General features: G+C 42.9%; 2 protein-coding genes across 4 annotated transcripts in view; one reads left to right on the top strand and one right to left on the bottom strand.

Annotated features, from left to right (window-relative positions):
- Positions 1–12,772, bottom strand: part of LOC128657270 (gastrula zinc finger protein XlCGF26.1-like) — a 51,048-nt gene extending 38,276 nt beyond the window's left edge. Inside the window, exons 1-6 of one of the 3 annotated variants that reach the window (XM_053711548.1) lie at positions 12,674–12,772; positions 9,554–9,709; positions 9,312–9,360; positions 7,730–7,830; positions 7,191–7,295; positions 5,201–5,314 (exon numbers count right to left, since the gene is read on the bottom strand). In XM_053711548.1, the coding sequence (XP_053567523.1) occupies positions 5,201–5,314; positions 7,191–7,295; positions 7,730–7,830; positions 9,312–9,360; positions 9,554–9,605 (421 nt within the window). In that variant the 5' untranslated portion in view covers positions 9,606–9,709; positions 12,674–12,772. Of the gene's footprint in view, positions 1–5,200; positions 5,315–7,190; positions 7,296–7,729; positions 7,831–9,307; positions 9,363–9,553; positions 9,710–12,673 lie in introns of those variants that run through there. The other 2 variants (XM_053711549.1, XM_053711550.1) reach the window with 2 other exon arrangements.
- A 24-nt stretch (positions 12,773–12,796) lies between these two features.
- LOC128657974 (uncharacterized) overlaps positions 12,797–23,278 on the top strand; it is a 285,898-nt gene continuing 275,416 nt past the window's right edge. Inside the window, exons 1-2 of the mRNA XM_053712413.1 lie at positions 12,797–13,030; positions 14,677–14,832. Coding sequence (XP_053568388.1) covers positions 14,781–14,832 — 52 coding nt within the window. The 5' untranslated portion in view covers positions 12,797–13,030; positions 14,677–14,780. The remainder of the gene's footprint in view (positions 13,031–14,676; positions 14,833–23,278) is intronic.

Genomic DNA, 23,278 nt, shown 5'->3' with positions numbered 1-23,278 from the left:
GGACACCTCACGTATTCAGGTGGTTTCGGCTTCTTGGACGACATTGATACCCCTGTCGTTGTCAACCTTTGAAAGTTTTGTTAACTCTATCATTTCCATGATGTTCCTTCCTATAAGGAAACGTTCCTAGACGTGTTTTGAATTTTTCACAGGAATATGAGAAGCTAGGGATATCTCTCTCCGTGTCTTCCTTCCTTTAAAGGATTTTCCTGTTGCTGACTACTGACCTTCCAAATAATATCCTCTTTTGGTTCTAGAGGGTCTGTTCATAAGAACATAGATCTGAGGGATGTGTGTTTCTTCTTCCCATGGTTCGGGATCTTTCTAGCATATAAGTTTCGTCAGCCGAGAAAAGAATTTTAGGTCCTGGGGTAGTACAAGGATGCTTTTCTGGACAATACAGGGAGTGCAGAATTATTAGGCAAATGAGTATTTTGACCACATCATCCTCTTTATGCATGTTGTCTTACTCCAAGCTGTATAGGCTCGAAAGCCTACTACCAATTAAGCATATTAGGTGATGTGCATCTCTGTAATGAGAAGGGGTGTGGTCTAATGACATCAACACCCTATATCAGGTGTGCATAATTATTAGGCAACTTCCTTTCCTTTGGCAAAATGGGTCAAAAGAAGGACTTGACAGGCTCAGAAAAGTCAAAAATAGTGAGATATCTTGCAGAGGGATGCAGCACTCTTAAAATTGCAAAGCTTCTGAAGCGTGATCATCGAACAATCAAGCGTTTCATTCAAAATAGTCAACAGGGTCGCAAGAAGCGTGTGGAAAAACCAAGGCGCAAAATAACTGCCCATGAACTGAGAAAAGTCAAGCGTGCAGCAGCCAAGATGCCACTTGCCACCAGTTTGGCCATATTTCAGAGCTGCAACATCACAAGGTGTGCAATACTCAGAGACATGGCCAAGGTAAGAAAGGCTGAAAGACGACCACCACTGAACAAGACACACAAGCTGAAACGTCAAGACTGGGCCAAGAAATATCTCAAGACTGATTTTTCTAAGGTTTTATGGACTGATGAAATGAGAGTGAGTCTTGATGGGCCAGATGGATGGGCACGTGGCTGGATTGGTAAAGGGCAGAGAGCTCCAGTCCAACTCAGACGCCAGCAAGGAGGAGGTGGAGTACTGGATTGGGCTGGTATCAAAGATGAGCTTGTGGGGCCTTTTCAGGTTGAGGATGGAGTCAAGCTCAACTCCCAGTCATACTGCCAGTTTCTGGAAGACACCTTCTTCAAGCAGTGGTACAGGAAGAAGTCTGCATCCTTCAAGAAAAACATGATTTTCATGCAGGACAATGCTCCATCACACGCGTCCAAGTACTCCACAGCGTGGCTGGCAAGAAAGGGTATAAAAGAAGAAAATCTAATGACATGGCCTCCTTGTTCACCTGATCTGAACCCCATTGAGTACACCTCTCTGAACAGTGTCTGGGAGGCTGTGGTTGCTGCTGCACGCAATGTTGATGGTGAACAGATCAAAACACTGACAGAATCCATGGATGGCAGGCTTTTGAGTGTCCTTGCAAAGAAAGGTGGCTATATTGGTCACTGATTTGTTTTTGTTTTGTTTTTGAATGTCAGAAATGTATATTTGTGAATATTGAGATGTTATATTGGTTTCACTGGTAAAAATAAATAATTGAAATGGGTATATATTTGTTTTTTGTTAAGTTGCCTAATAATTATGCACAGTAATAGTCACCTGCACACACAGATATCCCCCTAAAATAGCTATAACTAAAAACTACTTCCAAAACTATTCAGCTTTGATATTAATGAGTTTTTTGGGTTCATTGAGAACATGGTTGTTGTTCAATAATAAAATTAATCCTCAAAAATACAACTTGCCTAATAATTCTGCACTCCCTGTATATTGTTCAGGTGTCATCCTTATTTCGATCAATCTCTCTCAAGAGATTTCCCGTGGTTGGGAAATTAATCTGGAGAAGTGTTCCCTTATTCCATCTACATAGGTGTCAGGGTTTTTCCCTGATCTGTTTGCCATGTGCTGTTGGCAGCCATTTTACTCACCTCTCTTCCTGACTCTGGTGCATACTGTGTGATGCTGCTCATTTCCTGCACTTCCTTTTATGGCCAGACTGGTGTACATCATCCGTGTGAGACAGGATGCAGTCTCAGAATTGTGATGTCATCACTTATTATTTAAAGGGCCTCTGTTCAGTATGCTTTGCCCTTGCGTTGTCTCAGACCGGTTTGTGAGAGCTCCTGTGTATTACCTGGCTGTCTGACGTCCCTCCTGGTTCCTGATCCCTGGCTTGTTCCCGACTCTGCTGTTCTCCTTGTTCCTGATGCCGGCTCGTCTGACTACTCGCTTTGGCTCCTGACTCAGCTCGTCTGACTACCAGTTTTGGTTTCAATTCCTGGCTTGTTATTTGACTTGTGGACTTTTTATTATTTTTTGCTATTAATAAAGGTGTGATTATTTTTGCACTTCTTGTCTCAGTCTGATTCCTGGCACCCTGACACAGAGTTCAGATATCAAGGATTTATTCCTTTTCCTCTCTCTGCAGTCTACTGTCCATCCAACAGCAAGCTCTAGTTGTCTGGTAGATAGCTTAACCCTTTTACAACCAGTAGGTTGCGAGTTCGGATCCAGCTGCAGTTGATTTTCCTCAAAGGATAGATCTAGATAAGTCAACAAGAGACTCTCTCCCATAGTATTTTTTCAGGAGTATCTATCTCAGGGCGCATGCTTCTGGAGATATTCCTGGGTGATGTGACCATGGATACCAACCTACTGGGCTGGTAAGCTATCTGGGTCTTGTTTAAAATTTCGGACTCAGAAGTGTCTGTTCTCCTACTTATCTTGGAATAGAGTGATTTGCAATGCTCTGATGGCTTCGCCTCTGTCGTCCTTAGCTTGGTTCCAGTCGGACAATGTCATTTCAAAGGTTTATGTCAACCAACAGGGAGGAACTAGGGGTTCCTTAGCCATATAGGAGGCGACTTGGATTGTTTAGTGGGCGGAAGCTCACTATTGCTGTCTGTCATCCGCTTTCCAGGGGCCAACTTCGGAACAGACAGATATTTCATCCCGGGGAGTGGGTTCCCCTTCTAGAGGGTTTCTCTAGGTAAACCCTCAAATGGGGGGCCCGGAGTTGATTTCTGAGAGATTTTCGTCAGAACGCCAAGTTTCCAAGGTATGAATCACGATCACATGATCCATTGACCGCCCTGATAGATGTTATGGCGTTTTTTTTTTCTTGGAACTCAGTCTGGCATTTCAGTTTCTTCTGTTTGCTCTCCTTCCAGGAGTCATTTGCCTCTGAGTGACCTTGCAGGATCTGGTATGCAGATCTAATAGAGATGTCATTCCTACCTCCGTGGAGACTACCTCTCAGGAAAGACCTTCTGCTTCAGAAGCACATCCTTCACCCGAATCTCGTTTCTCTGAAGCTAACAGCTTGGAGATGAACGCTTGATTTTAGCTAAACGTGGATTTTCTGAATCGGTTATTGAGACCATATTCCAGGCTCGCAAGCCTGTTACTAGAAGGATTTACCATAAGATATGGCGCAAATATCTTTATTGGTGTGAATCTAAAGGATTTTCTTGGGGATTCCAAGGATTGTATCCTTTCTCCAGGAAGGCCTTAAGTAAAGGGTTATCTGTCAGTTCTCTCAAGGATCAGATCTCTGCTCTTTCCATTCTTCTTGACAGGCGTCTGGCAGACGTGCAAGATGTACAATCTTTTTGTCAGGCTCTGGTCAGAATCAGGCCTGTGTTTAAAATCAGTCTGCTCTCTCTGTCCTAATCCTTCTTCTCTTAAGGAACGTTTGTTACACAACTTAGTCGTTGTGCATGCTCTTAAGTTCTATCTGCAGGCTACAAAGGACTTTTGTCAATCTTCTGCCTTGTTGTTTTCTTTTCTGGTAAACGTAAGGGTCAGAAAGCCACGTAAGGGTCAGAAAGCTACTTCTCTTTCTCTGGTTGAGAAGCATTATTCGTTTGGCATACAAGACTGCTGGACAGCAGCCTCCTGAGAGAATTAAAGCCCATTCCACCTGGGTGGTGTCTTCCTCTTGGGCCTTCAAGAATGAGGCCTCTGTAAAACAGATCTGTAAGTTGGCAACTTAGTCTTCTTTGCACACTTTTTCTAAATTTGATACTTTTGCCTCGGCAGAGGTTTTTTTGGGAGAAAGGATCTACAAGCAGTGGTGCCTTCTGTTTAGGTTACCTGTCTTGTCTCTCCCTTATCTGGGTCCTCTAGCTTGGGTATTGATTCCCAACAGTAATTGATGATCCTGTGGACTCACTGTGTCATAAGAAAGAAAACAAAGTTTATGCTTACCTGATAAATTTATTTATTTATTGACACGGTGAGTCCACGGCCCTCCCTGTTTTTTTTCAGACCGTTTTGTTTTTATAACCTCAGGCACCTCTGCATCTTGTGTTATTTCCTTTCTCTCCTTTTCCTTGTGGGAAGGGATACTTAAACAGCTTTGCTGTGGTGCTCTTTGCCTCCCCACAGTAATTGATGATCCCGTGGACACACAGTGTCAAGAATTAAATAAATTTATCAGGTAAGCATAAATTTTGTTTATATATACACACACACACACACGCCTATGCAGCAAGGTCACAATATCCGACCTCCAGATGTTACCGTGCCTGAGGTTTTGGCTCTTGCAATAAAATGTTACTTTCAACTTGTAATATGAGTACAAGAATAGGAGCACTATATATATATATATATATATATATATATATATATATATATATATATATATACACACACACACACACACGTGTATATATATATATATATATATATATATATATATATATATATATATACATACATACATACATACACACACATATATAACTTGAGCGGAGTTAGCACTCAGTAATGTTTATATTTCTATGCTTCATTTGCAATCTAGCCTTTAGTTATTCATACATGAGTTGCTCACTGACTTGTGTCTGCTGTGTAACCATCTGAGAAAATATAACTTATTTACATGAGGCAAAATGTCACCATCACAGAATATTCCCTTTACTTAACCCCTTAATGACAGACTTAACCTGTACTTCTGTGGTCGTTTTGGGTTTAACTAGCGTAACTTCGCTGGCGCAGCAGTGATAGGACTGCATGCCGGAGGCAAGACCTGTGCTATATCCAGCGGATATTTAAGGGTAATGTGTTAATTATTGCTAATCACCTGTAGCCGTATTTATAGGAACTTCATCCTGCTCAGTCTTCATGTGATCACACACATACGGTTCTCCTCCGTGCTCAACCGCTGAGCCATCTGAAGGTGTCACATCCATACAGCCTGTACAATAAAAATACACATGCATATGTGTAAGTTACTTGTTGTGCTCATGGGATGCATCAATTACTCTCTCATTATATATAACGAAAAATTATGTGAGGACACAAAAAAATACAATGTGCACACAGGAGAATTATTTAGTATACTATCACACTTACTATGCACACTCACCTGTAACTCACATACCTCACACACAATATATGTGCACACTCACCTGTAACCCACGTACCTCACACACAATATATATGCACACTCACCTATAACCCACGTACCTCACACACAATATATGTGCGCACTCACCTGTAACCCACGTACCTCACACAAAATATATGTGCGCACTCACCTGTAACCCACGTACTTCACACACAATATATGTGCACACTCACCTGTAACCCACGTACCTCACACACAATATATGTGCGCACTCACCTGTAACCCACGTACCTCACACACAATATATGTGCACACTCACCTGTAGCCCACGTACCTCACACATAATATATGTGCACACTCACCGGTAACCCACGTACCTCACACACAATATATGTGCACACTCACCGGTAACTCACATACCTCACACACAATATAAGTGCACACTCACCTGTAACCCACGTACCTCACACACAATATATGTGCACACTCACCTGTAACCCACATACCTCACACACAATATATGTGCACACTCACCGGTAACTCAGATACCTCACACACAATATATGTGTACACTCACCGGTAACCCACGTACCTCACACACAATATATGTGCACACTCACCTGTAACCCACGTACCTCACACACAATATATGTGCACACTCGCCTGTAGCCCACGTACCTCACACATAATATATGTGCACACTCACCGGTAACTCAAGTACCTCACACACAATATATGTGCACACTCACCGGTAACTCACATACCTCACACACACACACACACACAATATAAGTGCACACTCACCTGTAACCCACGTACCTCACACACAATATAAGTGCACACTCACCTGTAACCCACATACCTCACACACACACACTATAAGTGCACACTCACCTGTAACCCACGTACCTCACACACAATATATGTGCACACTCACCTGTAACCCACGTACCTAACACACAATATAAGTGGACTCATCTGTAACTCACGTACCTAACACACAATATAAGTGCACTCATCTGTAACTCACGTACCTCACACACAATATATGTGCACACTCACCTGTAACCCACATACCTCACACACAATATATGTGCACATTCACCTGTAACTCACGTACCTCACACACAATATATGGGCACACTCAGTTGTAACTCACGTACCTCACACACAATATATGGGCACACTCAGTTGTAACTCACGTACCTCACACACACAATATATGGGCACACTCAGTTGTAACTCACGTACCTCACACACAATATATGTACACACTCACCTGTAACCAACATAGCGCACACACACACACACAATATATGTGCTCACTCACCTGTAAACCACATCATACATGCACAATCACCTAGTGTACACTCACCTGTAACCCAAAAACACACAATACCCATGCAACCTTCATCCCTCAGACACATGCACACTCACCTGTAAACCTGTTTCCCAGAGACAAAATACACATTCACCTGTAACCCATATCCCTCAGACACAAAATACGTGCACACTTACCTGTGACCTGCATCCCTCAGGCACAACACACGTGCACACTCACCTGTAGCCTGTGTCCCTCAGACACACCATAAGTGCACACTCACCTGTAACCCATGTCCCTCAGACACAACATACATGCACACTTAACTATGACCTGCATCCCTCAGACACACCACAAGTGCATACTCACCTGTGTCCCTCAGACACACAAGTGCACACTCACCTGGGCTGATGCTGTCACTAGTTTCCTCATCGGGTGCTTCCAGCTGATGCCTCACACACAGATCTTCTGTTATCTCAACTTTCACTATATCAGCGTTATCTTCATCTGTACAAATAAAGCAGATTCAGTTTTTATATCACATGATCTAGTTTTTTTTATAACTTTACCATAACACAGTTTGTGCATTTCCCAGACAGACAATAATAACAGCACACACACACTTTTTTTTTTACTGTGAGCCTTTATGATGTATTTAGCCTTTAATAAAACTAAAACATGAACATAACAAGGGTTAAACTCATGTTGTTATCTGCGCTTATAAACCGGACAGTAAACTACAAGGGAGAGCAGTAAGTAACTGTGTGCACAGCCCCGGCAGACTCTCACGTATTACTACTCACCGGCAGGGAGGGAGAGCAGTAAGTAACTGTGTGCACAGCCCCGACAGACTCTCACGTATTACTACTCACCGGCAGGGAGGGAGAGCAGTAAGTAACTGTGTGCACAGCCCCGGCAGACTCTCACGTATTACTACTCACCGGCAGGGAGGGACCAATGTATTTCAGTCTGATGACTATTCATGTCATCTGTCTCATCCTCTTCCTTCACATTTAATAGCCCAGGTTTTCCTCTAGACACCCTGTAATTACATCAGGAAGTTAACTGATAGTGCACGGTACAGGGTGTAACAAACTTATATAACAGACATTTGTGTGTTTTTTTTACAATAATAACCTTAAGCCTAATAATCTAGATAATAGAATCACACTTTGTATTAAATGCAGACACTTACAGCATTGAGTAATATTGAATTACTTTTGGGAAGAAATTGGCACAGATTTTAAAATATATAATTTAAATAATAAAAAAAAATTAAGTACAGTAGCACAGCTAAGAAGAAAAAAAAATCCCAATTGAAAAGGTAAACAGGTACCAACTATGGACTCAAATAAACCAGCGTCTTGGAATAGTGGTCACATTGTATGTATCCAACTACTTGATCCAACTTAACCTGTGCCTATCTCAGTACGCTCTCACAAGCACTGCTGTCATACATAAAGCACGCTCCTGAGACTACTTCAGTGTGCTCCCATGACTATCACTGCTGCCTCATATAGAGCATGATCCTGTACCTACCCCAGTATGCTCTTATGACAAGCAGTGCTACCATATATAGAGGGCGCTCCTGTGCCTATCTCAGTATGCTCTCATTACAAACAATGCTGCCTCATATAGAGCATGCTCCTGTACCTACCTCAGTATGCTCTCGTGACAATCACTGCTGCCATAAATAGTGGATGCTCCTTGTCATGGATACCAGGCTGCCAAGGCTACCCCCACCCCCCTACTACATAAGTCACTGTTTATTATATTGTTTTTGCCTCTTTTGTGGCTTACACAATGTCCCAGACTCTTTTTGTCCTCTGCTCGCACTGTTTCTACCTCCTCATGGAAGAGCTGATCGCTTACCGCCTGACCCCTTCCTGGCTGGCCGGGCTCATGGAACTACTAGCCAGCCAGGCTACCCCGGAACCCCGCTGGCCTTTACCCTAGGTCGCTCCAGTGGCCCTTTGTCCCAGAGTGGGATTAGTGCTCCTGAGCCTTCCTCAGTATGATCTCATGACAAACACTTCTCCCATATATAGAGTGCACACCTAAACCTACCTCAGTATGCTCTCATGATAAGCACTGCTGCCATAGATAGAATGCACTTCTGAGCCTACCTCAGTATGCTCTCATGACAAGCACTGCTGCACATATAGAGCATGCTCCTGAATCTACCTTTGAATGCTCTGACGACAAACACTACTGCCATTTATATAGAGCACGCTTGTGAGCCAACTTCAGTATACTTTGATGACAAACACTGCTGCCATTTATAGAGCACGCTTGTGAGCCTATGTCAGTATACTCTGATGACAAGCACTGCTGTCATGTATAGATTGCACTCAGATTTCATCAGCTGGTGTTGTACAATTCAAGCACACCAGAGTAAGACATTGTACAATGCAAAGTGCCTACAAAAACAAACAAAACCATGTTTAGACATTCTGTATATAAGAAATTGGCAACATGTGCAATAGATGATTGGTTGGTACACTGTGCATGGAGCTTACCTACCAATAAGAGCTCCTCACGCAGAGACTGGGCATGAGCACATAGTCCCGATCTGGTCATTAACAACAAGAGTAAAGCAAGATGTTATACACTGCGTAGTAGAGACTTCTGTACATTACCAATATACTACCAACCCCTATGTCCCTTTAAGATGATCAGATCACTGAGATTTCTGGTTAGTTAATGTAAATATTATCCCATTCTAATAACAAAACCAGGTGACATGCATGTGACGTCCTGCTTACCTTCGTGTGCATCAGGAAGGTCTGAGGTTTGGTTCTCGGTCTTGTCAGACATTGTCTTGTTCAGCAAATGAATTTCTCAGATATTCTTATAATGTTTCTCCTTTACTGGCAAACACAGTGATCTGTATTGTACGTGATCTTTATAGTAACAGGAGCCTAAACACAGAGAGAGAGAGTCTCATGTACAGTCCATTGTCATATAGGGTATACATTAAAGGGACAGTCTAGTCAAAATCAAACTTTCATGATTCAGATAGGACATGCAATGTAAAAAAAAATTCCAATTTACTTTTATCATCCAATTTGCTTTGTTCTCTTGGTATTCTTTGTTGAAAGCCAGTCCTAGGTAAGCTCATATGTTATCATATGTTAATTTCTAAGACCTTGAAGGCCGTCTCATCTCAGGGCATTTTGACAGTTTTTCACAGCTAGTGGGCGTTATTTCATTTGAGCCATAAAGATAACATTGTGCACATGCACGGGGAGTTACCTAGGAGTAAGCACTGATTGGCTAAAATGCATGTCTGTCAAAATAACTGGAATAAGGTGGCATTCTGCAGACGCTTAGATACAAGGTAATCACAGAGGTAAAAAGTGTATTGATACAACCATGCTGTTTAAGCAAAACTGGGGAATGGGTAATATAGCTCTAGGCACACTGAGCAACGGGTCCACGTCAAGCTTCCCACATCACCCTTAGGGAGAATGGGTAATAAAGGGATTATCTATCTTTTTAAACAATAAACATTCTGGAACAGACCGTCCCTTTAACTTCTCTAACAATACATAGCTTTTTTATTTTATGTTACTATTTACAAACCTTTAACCCTTTAATTTGAGCCATTTGACAACCTTGCGCTGAAGCCGTTTCCAACCATTTACATTTATTGTTTTTTAATATAAACTTAATTGTGTTTATTTCTTCTGTGAGTTACCCACACAAACTATATGCTGTCTTTTCAATAGACCTAGCACTTTTAGAAACCAACTTTAGTTTGCATTGATGAATGAAAATATAAGCCCAAATTGGTAATAATTATCTTGAATTCCCTTGTGTACCCATGCACAGTTTACTACTATATTGCAGTAGCTTATAGCATGTGGAACAAAAAGCATTTTATTATTTTTCCACATCACCAGCATTGTTTAATGGCACCTGGAGTTTGATAAAAATCGTTATTTATATCCCGGCAGTTCCCTCCATTAAAGGGCAGTCTAGTTAAAATTAAACTTTCATGATTCAGATACGGCATGCAATTGTTAACAACTTTCAAATTTACTTGTATCATCAAATTTGCTTTGTTACCTTGGTGGTATTTTTGAAAAGCTAAACCTAGGTAGGCTCAAACTGATTTCTAAACAGTTAAAAACCGCTTCCTAGCTCAGAGCATTTTGAAAATATTTCACAGTTAGACAGTACTAGTTCATGTGTGTCATAGATAAACATTGTGCTCACTCCTGTGGAGTTATTTAGGAGTCTGCACTGATTGGCTAAACTGCATGTCTGTCAAAAGCACTGAGATAATGGGGCAGTCTGCAGAGGCTTAGATACAAGGTAATCACAGAGGTAAAAAGTGTATTAATATAACTGTGTTGGTTATGCAAAACTGGGGAATGAATAATAAAAGGGATTATCTAACTTTTTAAACAATAAAAATTCTGTTGTAGACTGTCCCTTTAAACAGACTTCCCAGGATTCAAGTATCGGCTGTGTCACAGGAATGAATAGGCTTGTATCACTTTGTCTGCCTGAGCTACTATCACTTAAAGCAGGGCTCGACAAACCCAGGAGCCACTGGCTCCTAGAATTTTACCCTTGGCGCCGAACTTTTTGGGTTATTCACCATATATCTATATACAAATCAAACTGCCTGGCTACTAAATATTCTTACTGACTCCTAATTTTTAAACAGATTTGTTAAGCACTTACTTAAAGGGACAGTAAACAACTTGTAATTATAGGACATTTCTATTGTGTTGCTATAAAATAACATATCAGCCAAGCCTAACATTAAAATCCTTCTTTACAGCAGTTACTTTTCAATAGCCAAACTCCACCCATCATTTTCTTTATTTAAAGAAGCCAATCTGGGGTTTAGTCCACAGACAACAAGGCTAGCTAGTCATAAAGTTAGTATAAAGTGCCATTGTTATCTGATAAAGTCCAATTAGGGACATATATGTAGCTGAGTTAGCCTTAAGAAGTCAGCAGGGTGCTTCCTAAGTTCTTAGAATTTGAAATTGCTTAATTTTCTGAACCAAATGACACGAAAAAGGGGCATAATAAATAATGAAAATATATTACAGTTATTTCATTACATAGAACTAAACATTTTAAACAAGATAAACTCAATGTGCTTACAATATATATATATATATATATATATATATATATAGTTCCCTTTACCTCGTACATACACAGACCCCTCATCAGTATCTTCTATACAGCTAGATATATATATAATTATTGAGATGTTCCCATCCTACCCAGAAACAAAGAGAACACAGAAAATAACTATATGTTATACACTCACAATGTGGTCCCCTGTGCCTCACACACAGCCCCCTTTCCAGTACCTTATATACAGATATATAAAATTGAGGTCTCCTGTGCCCCCACACACAGCCCCCTCCCCAGAATACTATATAGATACATAATGTTATAGAGGTTCCTTCTGCCTCATACCACCCACATCAGTAATTTAAACGAAGATATACATATAATAGAGGTTCCCTATGCCTCAAACACACAGTCCCCACCAGTACCTTATATACAGATATACAATATGGTGGCCCCATGTGCCTCGCACACACCCCTCTTCCCCACACACACGTTAGTACCTTATATACAGATATACAATATGGTGGCCCCCTGTGCCTCGCACACACCCCTCTTCCCCACACACACACGTTATAGAGTCTCTGCTTCATACATCTAACCCAATCCCCAATACCTTAGACACAGACACCTAATATTATGGTTCTCTCTGCCTCTCATATGAAGTCTTCTGCAGTAGCTTATACAGAGATAGTCACTAATAAAAAGAGGTTCGTTGTGATACACACACATCTCCCCATTGTGTTATACACAGACACATCACCAATTAGAAAGTTACCTACATAAAACAACCGCTGAGGCCGTAGCAGCTTGTTGCGTACAGTAGTAACTATAGGACGGTGTAGTGTCGAATCTTCAAAACCCGTCGCAAGTAGAACTACGTCACTTCCGTAGATGTGCAGCGATCACATGGTACACACTGGATGAGGCATTGAAGTTACCCACCCAGTTACTTCCTTAGTACTCATTCCCGTGTGGTCACGGCAGCCATGTGACACCATAGGTCCTTCTGCTGGAAAGGAAGAAGCTGCTACACTATCGGGGAAGCCTGTGTGTGTAGTATGAAGCAGCAGGCTCTGGGGAGGGAGCTGGATGTGTGTTTGTGAGGCAGAGGGAGCCTCTATATAGCTGTATATAAGGTACTGGGTAGGGAGCTTCGTGTGTGTGACAGTGGGAACCTCACAATAACTTACATCTGTATATAAGGTAATAGGGATCGGTCTCGATGTATGCGAGGCAGAGGGAACATCTGTAAATAAGATGCAGGGGGCTGTGAGTGTTAGACCCAGGGCACCTCTATATAATAATATAGATCTGTATATACGTTAATAGGAAGGGGTTGTGTATATGAGATATAATATAAATCTGTATATAATAATGTACTGGGGAGGGGCTATGTATGTGAGACAATCAATCTCTCTGGGTGTATGTGTGAGGCAGAGCCTATAATAATACAGTTCTATATATAAGGTACTGGGGAGGGGGCTGCATGTCAGACAGATGGAGACTTTCTATGATTTTATATTCCTGTATGTAAGTTAGTGAGTAGGTTGCTGTGTGAGGTTGAGGGAAGAGTATTACATGTTTATATATAAGGGAGAGTGTATTCATGGCATATGGACCCTCTCTATAGTACTGTGTATCTCTGCATGATGCGCTATAGTAGTGGGTGGTGCATGTGATACAGAAGGGATCTCTATAGGTTCAATGTATAGTGTCTATATATAAGGTGCTGTGGAGGAGGCATGTGGGGAGACATATACAGGGAATGTAGAAGACATTAGTGACAATGGTTATGAAAAATACATTATTAATTACATAAAGCTTAATTATAGTTTTATACACACTGGCACCAACGTCTGTGACACCCCTGCAGCCTTTAGATCTGCAGCATATTGCATAATAATTAGACAAGTAGTGCAAAACTAACCATAAAGCCTGATGTGCTGCTGACGACGAATAAACAATAACGCTTTAGTTATTTTTTCCATATACTGTATATATATATATATATATATAAATAAATAGGTGCCAGAACCCTGCACACACTTTTCAAAAGCCAGATTGCCCGGGGTGCATACAAGATTAACACTTATGTCAGAAAAAAGGTCTGAGGACGGGGCTAACTACCCCGAAACGTCACCTCTTGATGTATTATTAAATACCATTCACATAAGACCCGGCAAGTGCATTCCTTTTTTCTGACATATATATATATATATATATATATATATATATATATATAGGGTGTGGGTATAGCCATTATTTAAAGATGAGATTGCCATACTGTTGACTCCGGTCATGTAAGTTGTAGAAGAATGACACAAAAATCGTTTTGCATTTCATATGACTGCTTTTCTCATATTTGAGTACTAAAGTTTGTTTCTTAAAGTGATTGGTCTGCTGGAAAACAGCATATAATTTGTGTTTGTAACTCACATACCCCCCCCCCCCCTCCACACACACACTGAAATTGGTCTTTAAATACAAAGATGTACAAATTGTTAGAAGCAGCTTCAACACAGAGGTGTCACGTGTCTCAGAAATAAAAAGATACAAGTAATTTGTGGCATAAATATATGTACTCTTAGAATAGTTTATTTATTATACTCACTTTCCTCTGATTAATCAGTTTTATTCAAGTAGAGTGATTTCTGAGTCCTGGTCTGTTTATAATGCTCAGATACAGTTTTTGGACATCAATAATTCAAAGCGTTCCCCTATGACAATGAACTGTACATGAGACCCTCTCTCTGTCTCTCTCTTTCTCTCTCTCTCTCTGTAGGCTCCTGTTACTATGAAGATCACGTACAATACACGTCACTGTGTTTGTCAGTAAAGGAGAAACATTATAAGAATATCTGACAAATTAATTTGCCGAACAAGACAATGTCTGGCAAGACAGAGAACCAAATCTCAGAACTTCCTAATGCACACAGAGGTAAGCAGGACATCACGTTCATGTCACCTAGTTTTGTCATCAGAATGGGCTAATATTTACAGTAACAAACCAGAAACCACTATGATTTGATCACCTTAAAGGGATATAAGGGTTAGTAGTATACTGGTGATGTACAGAAGTTTCTGCTAAGCAGAGTTTAAAAACCTGCTATAGTCTTGTTGTTAATGATGAGATTGTCAACAAGTCCTCACACTCGGTATCAGTCCCTTTGCTTAAATAATTGCTGATTGGTAGGTAACTGTTTGTTTGCAGTGAAAACAGTGTACCTACCAATCAGCACTTGCTCATGGTGCCAATTTTATCTTTAAAAAAAAATAGATAAAGGAGGTTGCTTGATACATCTTTTTTAAGTCTCTTTGCATTTTATTATGTCATGCACTAGTGTGCTTGGACTGTTTAGCACTAACATACTACTGACTTCTATATCCGTTTAATTAAAGGGGCAGTCTAGTCCAAAATAAACTTTCATGATTCAGATAGAGAATGTAATTTTAAACAATTTTCCAATTTACTTTTATCACCAATTTTGCTTTGTTCTCTTGGTATTCTTAGTTGAAAGCTAAACCTAGGAGGTTCATATGCTAATTTCTAACCGTTTGAAGGCCACCTCTTCTCTCAGGGCATTTTGACAGTGGACTCTACCCCCCCCCCCCCCCACAATGGAAATGAAATTATCAGGTAAGCATAATTTATGTTTTCCATCTAAAGGGGAGGAGAGTCCATGTCTTTATTCATTACTTTTGGGAAACATATACCCAAGCTTTAGAGGACACTGAATGAAACCGGGAGGGTAAAAAGGCGGACCCTTAATCTGAGGGCACCACAGCCTGTAGAACCTTTCTCCCAAAAACAGCTTCCGCAGAAGCAAAAACATCAAATTTATAAACATTTGTAAAAGTATGTAAGGAGGACCAAGTAGCCGCCTTACAAATCTGCTCCATAGAGGCTTCATTCTTGAAGGCCCAAGATGAAGCCACCGCTCTAGTGGAATGAGCCATGATCCTCTGAGGAGGCTTATGTCCCGCTGTCTTATAGGCCAGATGGATCAAGCTCTTCAGCCAAAAAGACAAAGAAGTAGCAGAAGCCCTTTGCCCCCTGCGCTTTCCTGAATACACCACAAAAAGAGATAAGGATTGTCTGAAATCCTTCGTAGCCTGAAGATAGCACTTTAAGGCACGAACCACATCCAGATTATGAAGTAACCTCTCCTTAGAAGAAGAAGGGCTAGGACACAAAGAAGGAACGACTATTTCCTGATTGATATTACGGTTAGACACCACCTTGGAAAGAAACCCCAAGCTCGTGCGAAGAACAGCTTTATCCGCATGAAAAACCAAATAAGGAGGCTCATGTTGCAAGGCAGCCAGTTCAGATACTCTGTGTGCCGATGCAATAGCCAACAGGAAGAGAACCTTCCAGGACAGAATCTTCATGTCAAAAGAATGCATAGGCTCAAACGGAACCTTCTGCAGAACCTTAAGGACCAAGTTTAAGCTCCATGGTGGAGCAGACTGCCTAAAGACAGGCCTGATTCTAGACAGAGCCTGAACAAAAGATTGAATGTCAGCGAGCTCACCGAGTCTCCTATGCTTGATAAAGCCGAAATCTGTCCCTTTAAGGAACTAGCGGCAAGTTCCTTTTCCAAACCATCTTGGAGAAAATACAGAATCCTGGATACCTTCACCTTGTGCCAAGGATATCCATATCTCTCACACCAGGACAAGTACGTCCTCCACACCTTATGGTAGATGCGACGAATGACTGGCTTCCTTGCCTAAACTAAAGTATCAGTCACACTTTCAGAGAAACCTCTCTTGACTAAGACTAAGCGTTCAATCTCCATGCAGTCAGCCGCAGAGAATCCAGATTTTGATGTTGAAAGGGGCCCTGTTCCAAGAGATCCCTGCGACAGGGTAACCTCCACGGTGGAGAGGATGACATCCCCACCAGATCCGCAAACCATGTCCTCCGCAGCCACGAAGGAGCAATCAAAATGGTTGACGCTCTCTCCTGCTTTATATGTGCCACTATACAAGGTAGAAGTAGTAACAGTGGAAATATGTAAACTAGGCTGAAGCCCCAAGGCACCGCCAGTGCATCTATCAGCTCTGCTTGGGGGTTCTCGACCCGTATCGGGGTAGTTTGCAATTGAGTCTGGACGCCATGAGATCTATCTCCGGTATCCCCCCATCTGAGACAAATCTCCGAAAACACCTTGGGGTGAAGAGACCATTCCCCTGGATGGAAGGTTTGCCTGCTGAGAAAGTCCGCTTCCCAGTTGTCCACACCTGGAATGTGAATCGCTGAGAGCAAGCAGCTGTGGGACTCCACCCACTCCAGAATCCGAGACACCTCCCTCATTGCTACGGAGCTCCTTGATTTAAGCCACCGAGGTAATGTTGTCTGTCTGGAACCTTATAAAGTCGAACAACCCCAGAGGGGGCCATGCCTTCAGAGCACTGTAGATTGCTCGAAGTTCCCGGATATTTATCGGAAAGGAGAGACTCCTCCCGAGACCATTGTACTTGTGCCATCCTGGCACCCCAAACAGCTCCCCATCCCGCCAGACTTGCGTCCGTGATCTGAATGATCACCGTTCCACTGACTCAACATGCACAATTGAAGAGGTCTGAGGTGGAACCTGGCGAATGGTATCACGTCTATGCTGGAGACCATGAGCCCGATCACCTCCATACACTGGGCCACTGAAGGGCTTGCGGAGGCCTGAAGGGCAAAACAGGAGGACGCAATCTTCCTGCATTGCTGAGCTGTGAGAAATATCTTCATGGATATGAAGTCTATTTTTGTGCCCAGGAACTCCACCCTGTTGCTGGGGACCAGGGAACTCTTTCCTGAGTTGATCTTCCAACCGTGAGATTGGAGCAAAAGAAGCAGAGTCCTCGAATGGTCCTCTGCGAGACTGAATAGCAGCGCCTGAACAAGGATGTTGTCCAGGTAGGGCCCCACCACAACGCCCCTGGATCTGGCCACTGCAAGAAGCGCCCTCAGATCCTTTGTGAAGACTCTCGGGGCCGTCGCCAGGCCAAAAGGAAGGGCCACAAACTGAAAGTGTTGGTCCAGAAATGCAAATCTTAGGAACTTGAAGTGGTCCCTGTGAATTGGAACATGGAGGTAGGCATCCTTCAAGTCTATTGTTGTCATGAACTGTCCCTCTTTAACTAGGGGCATTATAGATCTGATCGTTTCCATTTTGAACGATGGAACAGCCAGAAATTTATTTAACACTTTAGGTCCAGAATAGGGTGGAACGTGCCCTCCTTCTTTGGAACCACAAACAGATTTGAATAGTACCCTAGACCCTGTTCTCCTTGGGGTACTGGTACAATAACGCCTAGAGAGGAGAGATCCCTCACACATTCTAGAAAAGCCTCTTTCTTTTCCAGCCTTGAAGAGAGGTTTGACAAGAGGAATCTGCCCCTGAGCGGAAGGGACCTGAACCCTATCCTGTAACCATGGGCGACAACCTCTAGATCCCAAGGGTGCTGAACATCCTGCAACCAGGCTTCGGAGAATAGAGACAATCTGCCCCCTACTCGGTCCGGAGACCTGTCAGGGGCCGCCCCTTCATGCCGACTTTGTCTTGGCAGGCTTCTTGTTCTGCTTGGACTTGTTCCAAGACTGAGCAGGTTTCCCAGTTCCCTTGGACTGTTCCGCTTTCGCGGAGGGCTGCTGTCGCTGGGCCTTGTCCACACGAAAGGGACGAAAAGTAGATCCCTTAGGTTTAACTTTCTTATCTTGCTGCAGGAAGGCTCCCTTGCCACCCGTAACCGTCGATATGATCGAATCCAGTCCTGGACTGAACAGGATCTTTCCTTGAAAAGGCGGGAACAACAGCCTCGACTTAGAGGTCTTGTCCGCTGACCAGGACTTTAGCCACAAAGCTCTGCGGGCTAAAACAGAAAATCCTGACACCTTAGCGTTCAGGCGAATAATCTGCATATTGGCGTCACAGATGAAACAATTGTCTACCTTCAGCGCCTTAATCTTATCCTGTATCTCGTTGATAGAGGTCTCCCCCTCGACCATTTCACACAGGGATTCACACCAATATGTCGCAGCTTCGGCAACTGTGGCTACGGCAGCTGCCGGCTGAAAAACAAACCCTGTGTGCTGAAACATCTTCCGTAACATGTTTTCCAACTTTTTATCCATGGGCTCTTTAAACAATGAACTATCCTCGAGGGGAATAATTGTCCGCTTTGCCAGCATGGAGATAGCACCATCCACCTTAGGGATAGTCCCCCACAGCTCAAGCTGAGAGTCCGGAACGGGGAACAGTCTTTTTTAAAAGAAGAAGAAGGGGAAAAGGAAGAACCTAATCGCTCCCATTCATTCTTAATAATGTTTGCCATCTTAACAGGAACCGGGAAGGTCTGGGGCACCACCCTGTCCTCATACACCTTATCCATCTTAGGAATGGAAGGCTCTTCCAGAAGCTTCGGTTCCGGAACCTCCAGATTAGCAAGCACTTGCTTCAGCAAAAAGCGCAAATTCTCTATTTAAACCTAAAGCCAGGCTCCTCCGCAGCCAGAGGTTTAGATGACACGGACTCTGACCTAGAGTGGGCCTCATCATTATATAACACCTCAGAAGTTTCCATAGGTGCAGACAACCCCTGGGCCGGGCCGCCCTGAAAGGCCCTACGCTTTCGCTTAGCAGACCGTGGTAAGGCATGGATCACTTTCAATACCGTTGATCCACAAAATCTGTCGACCAACAAATCTCTCCTGTAGGAGTAATGGTTGGACCCTGGGGCGCTGTATGTGCAATAGGAAATGAATGCAGGGAACGCACCTCACGGACGGAGAACCCTTTAGAGGTGGACGGCTCATTAGTACTAGACATCCTTTTACTTTTAGATGTCGCAACTCTATCAAGGCATGTGGAACATGGTTGAGCAGACTTGTCTACCTGAACCTCACAATAAACACAGGTATGAGACTTTGTTAAAGATGGAGTACCCTCTAACACGTCAGAATCCTCCATTGCTTGTGCTTTTATTAAGGACTAGATAGATTAATAACAGACACCTTTATAACCTCCAATGGCCGGGGCACTCACCACCTCCTATGACCCGGACTTCAGAAACCGCTTCGGGGAGAAGCCCCACCCGGTCACATGGAATGCCTCGCAGGACCGCCCCCAGCATTAAGGAGAAAATGTGCCAAAAACGGCCGCACAAAACTCCTGGAAGAGAACCTGACAGTTCCACACATTGCCAGAGCCTCATCTCACACATAACACAGCAAAGGCACAATAAACAATATTATGTATAAACCGCCCTGTTCAATAATCTCCTTGCCAGGAATATGATCCCTTGATTCTATAAAGATAAAGGCGCCACACTGTGACCCTGTCTTCTGTGTTATAATTATGTAATAAAAAATGAAAATATCTTACCAGAATCTATGCCGTGGAACAGAAACATGGCCCATTAAGTGTGACAGGTAGTAGCCTCGCTCCTGACATGGACTTGAGAGTAGAAAGCAGGCAGTGAAACTCGTCAACGCTGATTGCTGGAGGAGCTGTTAACATGAGTCGGGATGGTTTCGCAGAAAGACTCTCCCTGCATCTCCGGACTCTAACTTTCACCCAGGTTCTCACTGAGAGGCTGACAGGACTACTTAAAACTCCCGTCCCATTGCGAAGAGTAATAACCTCCATAAGAGACCTCCGAATCTGCGGCACCTCTCTGCCACCTCCTGTGACGAAAAGCAAAGGATGACTGGGGGATGAGGGAAGTGGGGGAGGTATTTAAGCCTTTGGCTGGGGTGTCTTTGCCTCCTCTTGGTGGCCAGGTTCTTAATTCCCAAAAGTAATGAATAAAGCTGTGGACTCTCCTCCCCTTTAGATGGAAATCAGGGGTTTAATAAGGTTTATAGGCACAGAGCTGTATAGATACTATAATGTGTATGTGGTGTTATTGGTCACATACAGGGAACACTAAATCAGGGGTTTAATGAGGTTTATAGGCACAGAGCTGTGTAGTTACTATAATGTGTATGTGGTGTTCTGAGTCACATACAGGGAGCACTAAATAAGGGTTTAATAAGGTTTAGAGGCACAGAGCTGTGTAGTTACTATAATGTGTATGTGGGTTTGGTTGGCCACATACAGGGAGCACTCAATCAGGGCCTTAATAAAGTTTATAGGCACAGAGCTGTGTAGTTACTATAATGTGTATGTGGTGTTGTTGGTCACATACAGGAAGCACTCATTCGGGGATTTAATAAGGTTTATAAGCACAATGCTGTGTAGTTACTATAATGTGTATATGGTGTTGTTAGTCACATACAGGGAGCACTAAATTAGGGGTTTTATAAGGTTTATAGGCACAGAGCTGTGTAGTTACTATAATGTGTATGTGGTGTTTTTGGTCACATACAGGGAACACTAAATCAGGGGTTTAATAAGGTTTATAGAGACAGAGTCATACAAAGAAAGAAGCGCTCTACCAGGAATGAATAACAGCTCAGTGGCTTGTTCTATGACGAGTTACCACCCAGGAGCTGCCTCTTTTAGCCTAGTTGTGCTTTTCACAGAGTAAATTGTTCCTGAAATATATCAGTCTGATTCCACCGAGTAAGGTCAGTCCAGCTCCAAAATACCAGGCACTTCTCTTCTGAATAAGCAACATGATAACCCCAGAGTATGGTCCGTCCAGCCCCGAATACTAGACCCACAGGAGGCCGAAATGATTATCTGGGGTTGTCATGTTCCTTGTTGAAAGGAGAATTGCCTGGTATTTCGGGACTGGACTGGCCTTACTGTGCGGGATCAGACTGATATACTTCTGGAAAGTTTTCCTCTGTGAAAAGCACAACTAGACTAAAAAAGGCTGCTCTTAGGTGGAAGACGTGCAGTGCTGTAGGTGTCTTCCCTTTCATACCATGTGCTTTCTTTTCAGTGGCTCTGGTATTGTGATGGAGTCCAGAGGGTACTTCCTCTCACTAGTTTACTTCTTGTCAGATAAACCTTTCTGGTGCCCGCAGCACTCTGCTTCCTTTTTTACTTATTTTGTATAGTTTCTGGGCCGGCCTTTCCTTCTTCTGAATGGCACTTGTATCAACCAATCATCGTACAGTGTTATTAGCTATTCAGTCTCCCGGGTTTACTGTATGCTCACACTTCTATTAGGATCACCTGCTTAGACCTGCATTGTGGATATCCAAAACCAAAACAGTTACATCTGTACAATGATACAATACAGGGAGTGCAGAATTATTAGGCAAATGAGTATTTTGACCACATCACCCTCTTTATGCATGTTGTCTTACTCCAAGCTGTATAGGCTCGAAAGCCTACTACCAATTAAGCATATTAGGTGATGTGCATCTCTGTAATGAGAAGGGGTGTGGTCTAATGACATCAACACCCTATATCAGGTGTGCATAATTATTAGGCAACTTCCTTTCCTTTGGCAAAATGGGTCAAAAGAAGGACTTGAGAGGCTCAGAAAAGTCAAAAATAGTGAGATATCTTGCAGAGGGATGCAGCACTCTTAAAATTGCAAAGCTTCTGAAGCGTGATCATCGAACAATCAAGCGTTTCATTCAAAATAGTCAACAGGGTCGCAAGAAGCGTGTGGAAAAACCAAGGCGCAAAATAACTGCCCATGAACTGAGAAAAGTCAAGCGTGCAGCTGCCAAGATGCCACTTGCCACCAGTTTGGCCATATTTCAGAGCTGCAACATCACTGGAGTGCCCAAAAGCACAAGGTGTGCAATACTCAGAGACATGGCCAAGGTAAGAAAGGCTGAAAGACGACCACCACTGAACAAGACACACAAGCTGAAACGTCAAGACTGGGCCAAGAAATATCTCAAGACTGATTTTTCTAAGGTTTTATGGACTGATGAAATGAGAGTGAGTCTTGATGGGCCAGATGGATGGGCCCGTGGCTGGATTGGTAAAGGGCAGAGAGCTCCAGTCCGACTCAGACGCCAGCAAGGTGGTGGTGGAGTACTGGTTTGGGCTGGTATCATCAAAGATGAGCTTGTGGGGCCTTTTCGGGTTGAGGATGGAGTCAAGCTCAACTCCCAGTCCTACTGCCAGTTTCTGGAAGACACCTTCTTCAAGCAGTGGTACAGGAAGAAGTCTGCATCCTTCAAGAAAAACATGATTTTCATGCAGGACAATGCTCCATCAAACGCGTCCAAGTACTCCACAGCGTGGCTGGCAAGAAAGGGTATAAAAGAAGAAAATCTAATGACATGGCCTCCTTGTTCACCTGATCTGAACCCCATTGAGAACCTGTGGTCCATCATCAAATGTGAGATTTACAAGGAGGGAAAACAGTACACCTCTCTGAACAGTGTCTGGGAGGCTGTGGTTGCTGCTGCACGCAATGTTGATGGTGAACAGATCAAAACACTGACAGAATCCATGGATGGCAGGCTTTTGA

Source organism: Bombina bombina, chromosome 4 (assembly GCF_027579735.1).
Source record: "Bombina bombina isolate aBomBom1 chromosome 4, aBomBom1.pri, whole genome shotgun sequence".
In the NCBI taxonomy this organism is placed as follows: domain Eukaryota; kingdom Metazoa; phylum Chordata; class Amphibia; order Anura; family Bombinatoridae; genus Bombina; species Bombina bombina.
This window is presented reverse-complemented; position numbering and strand designations above follow the sequence as displayed.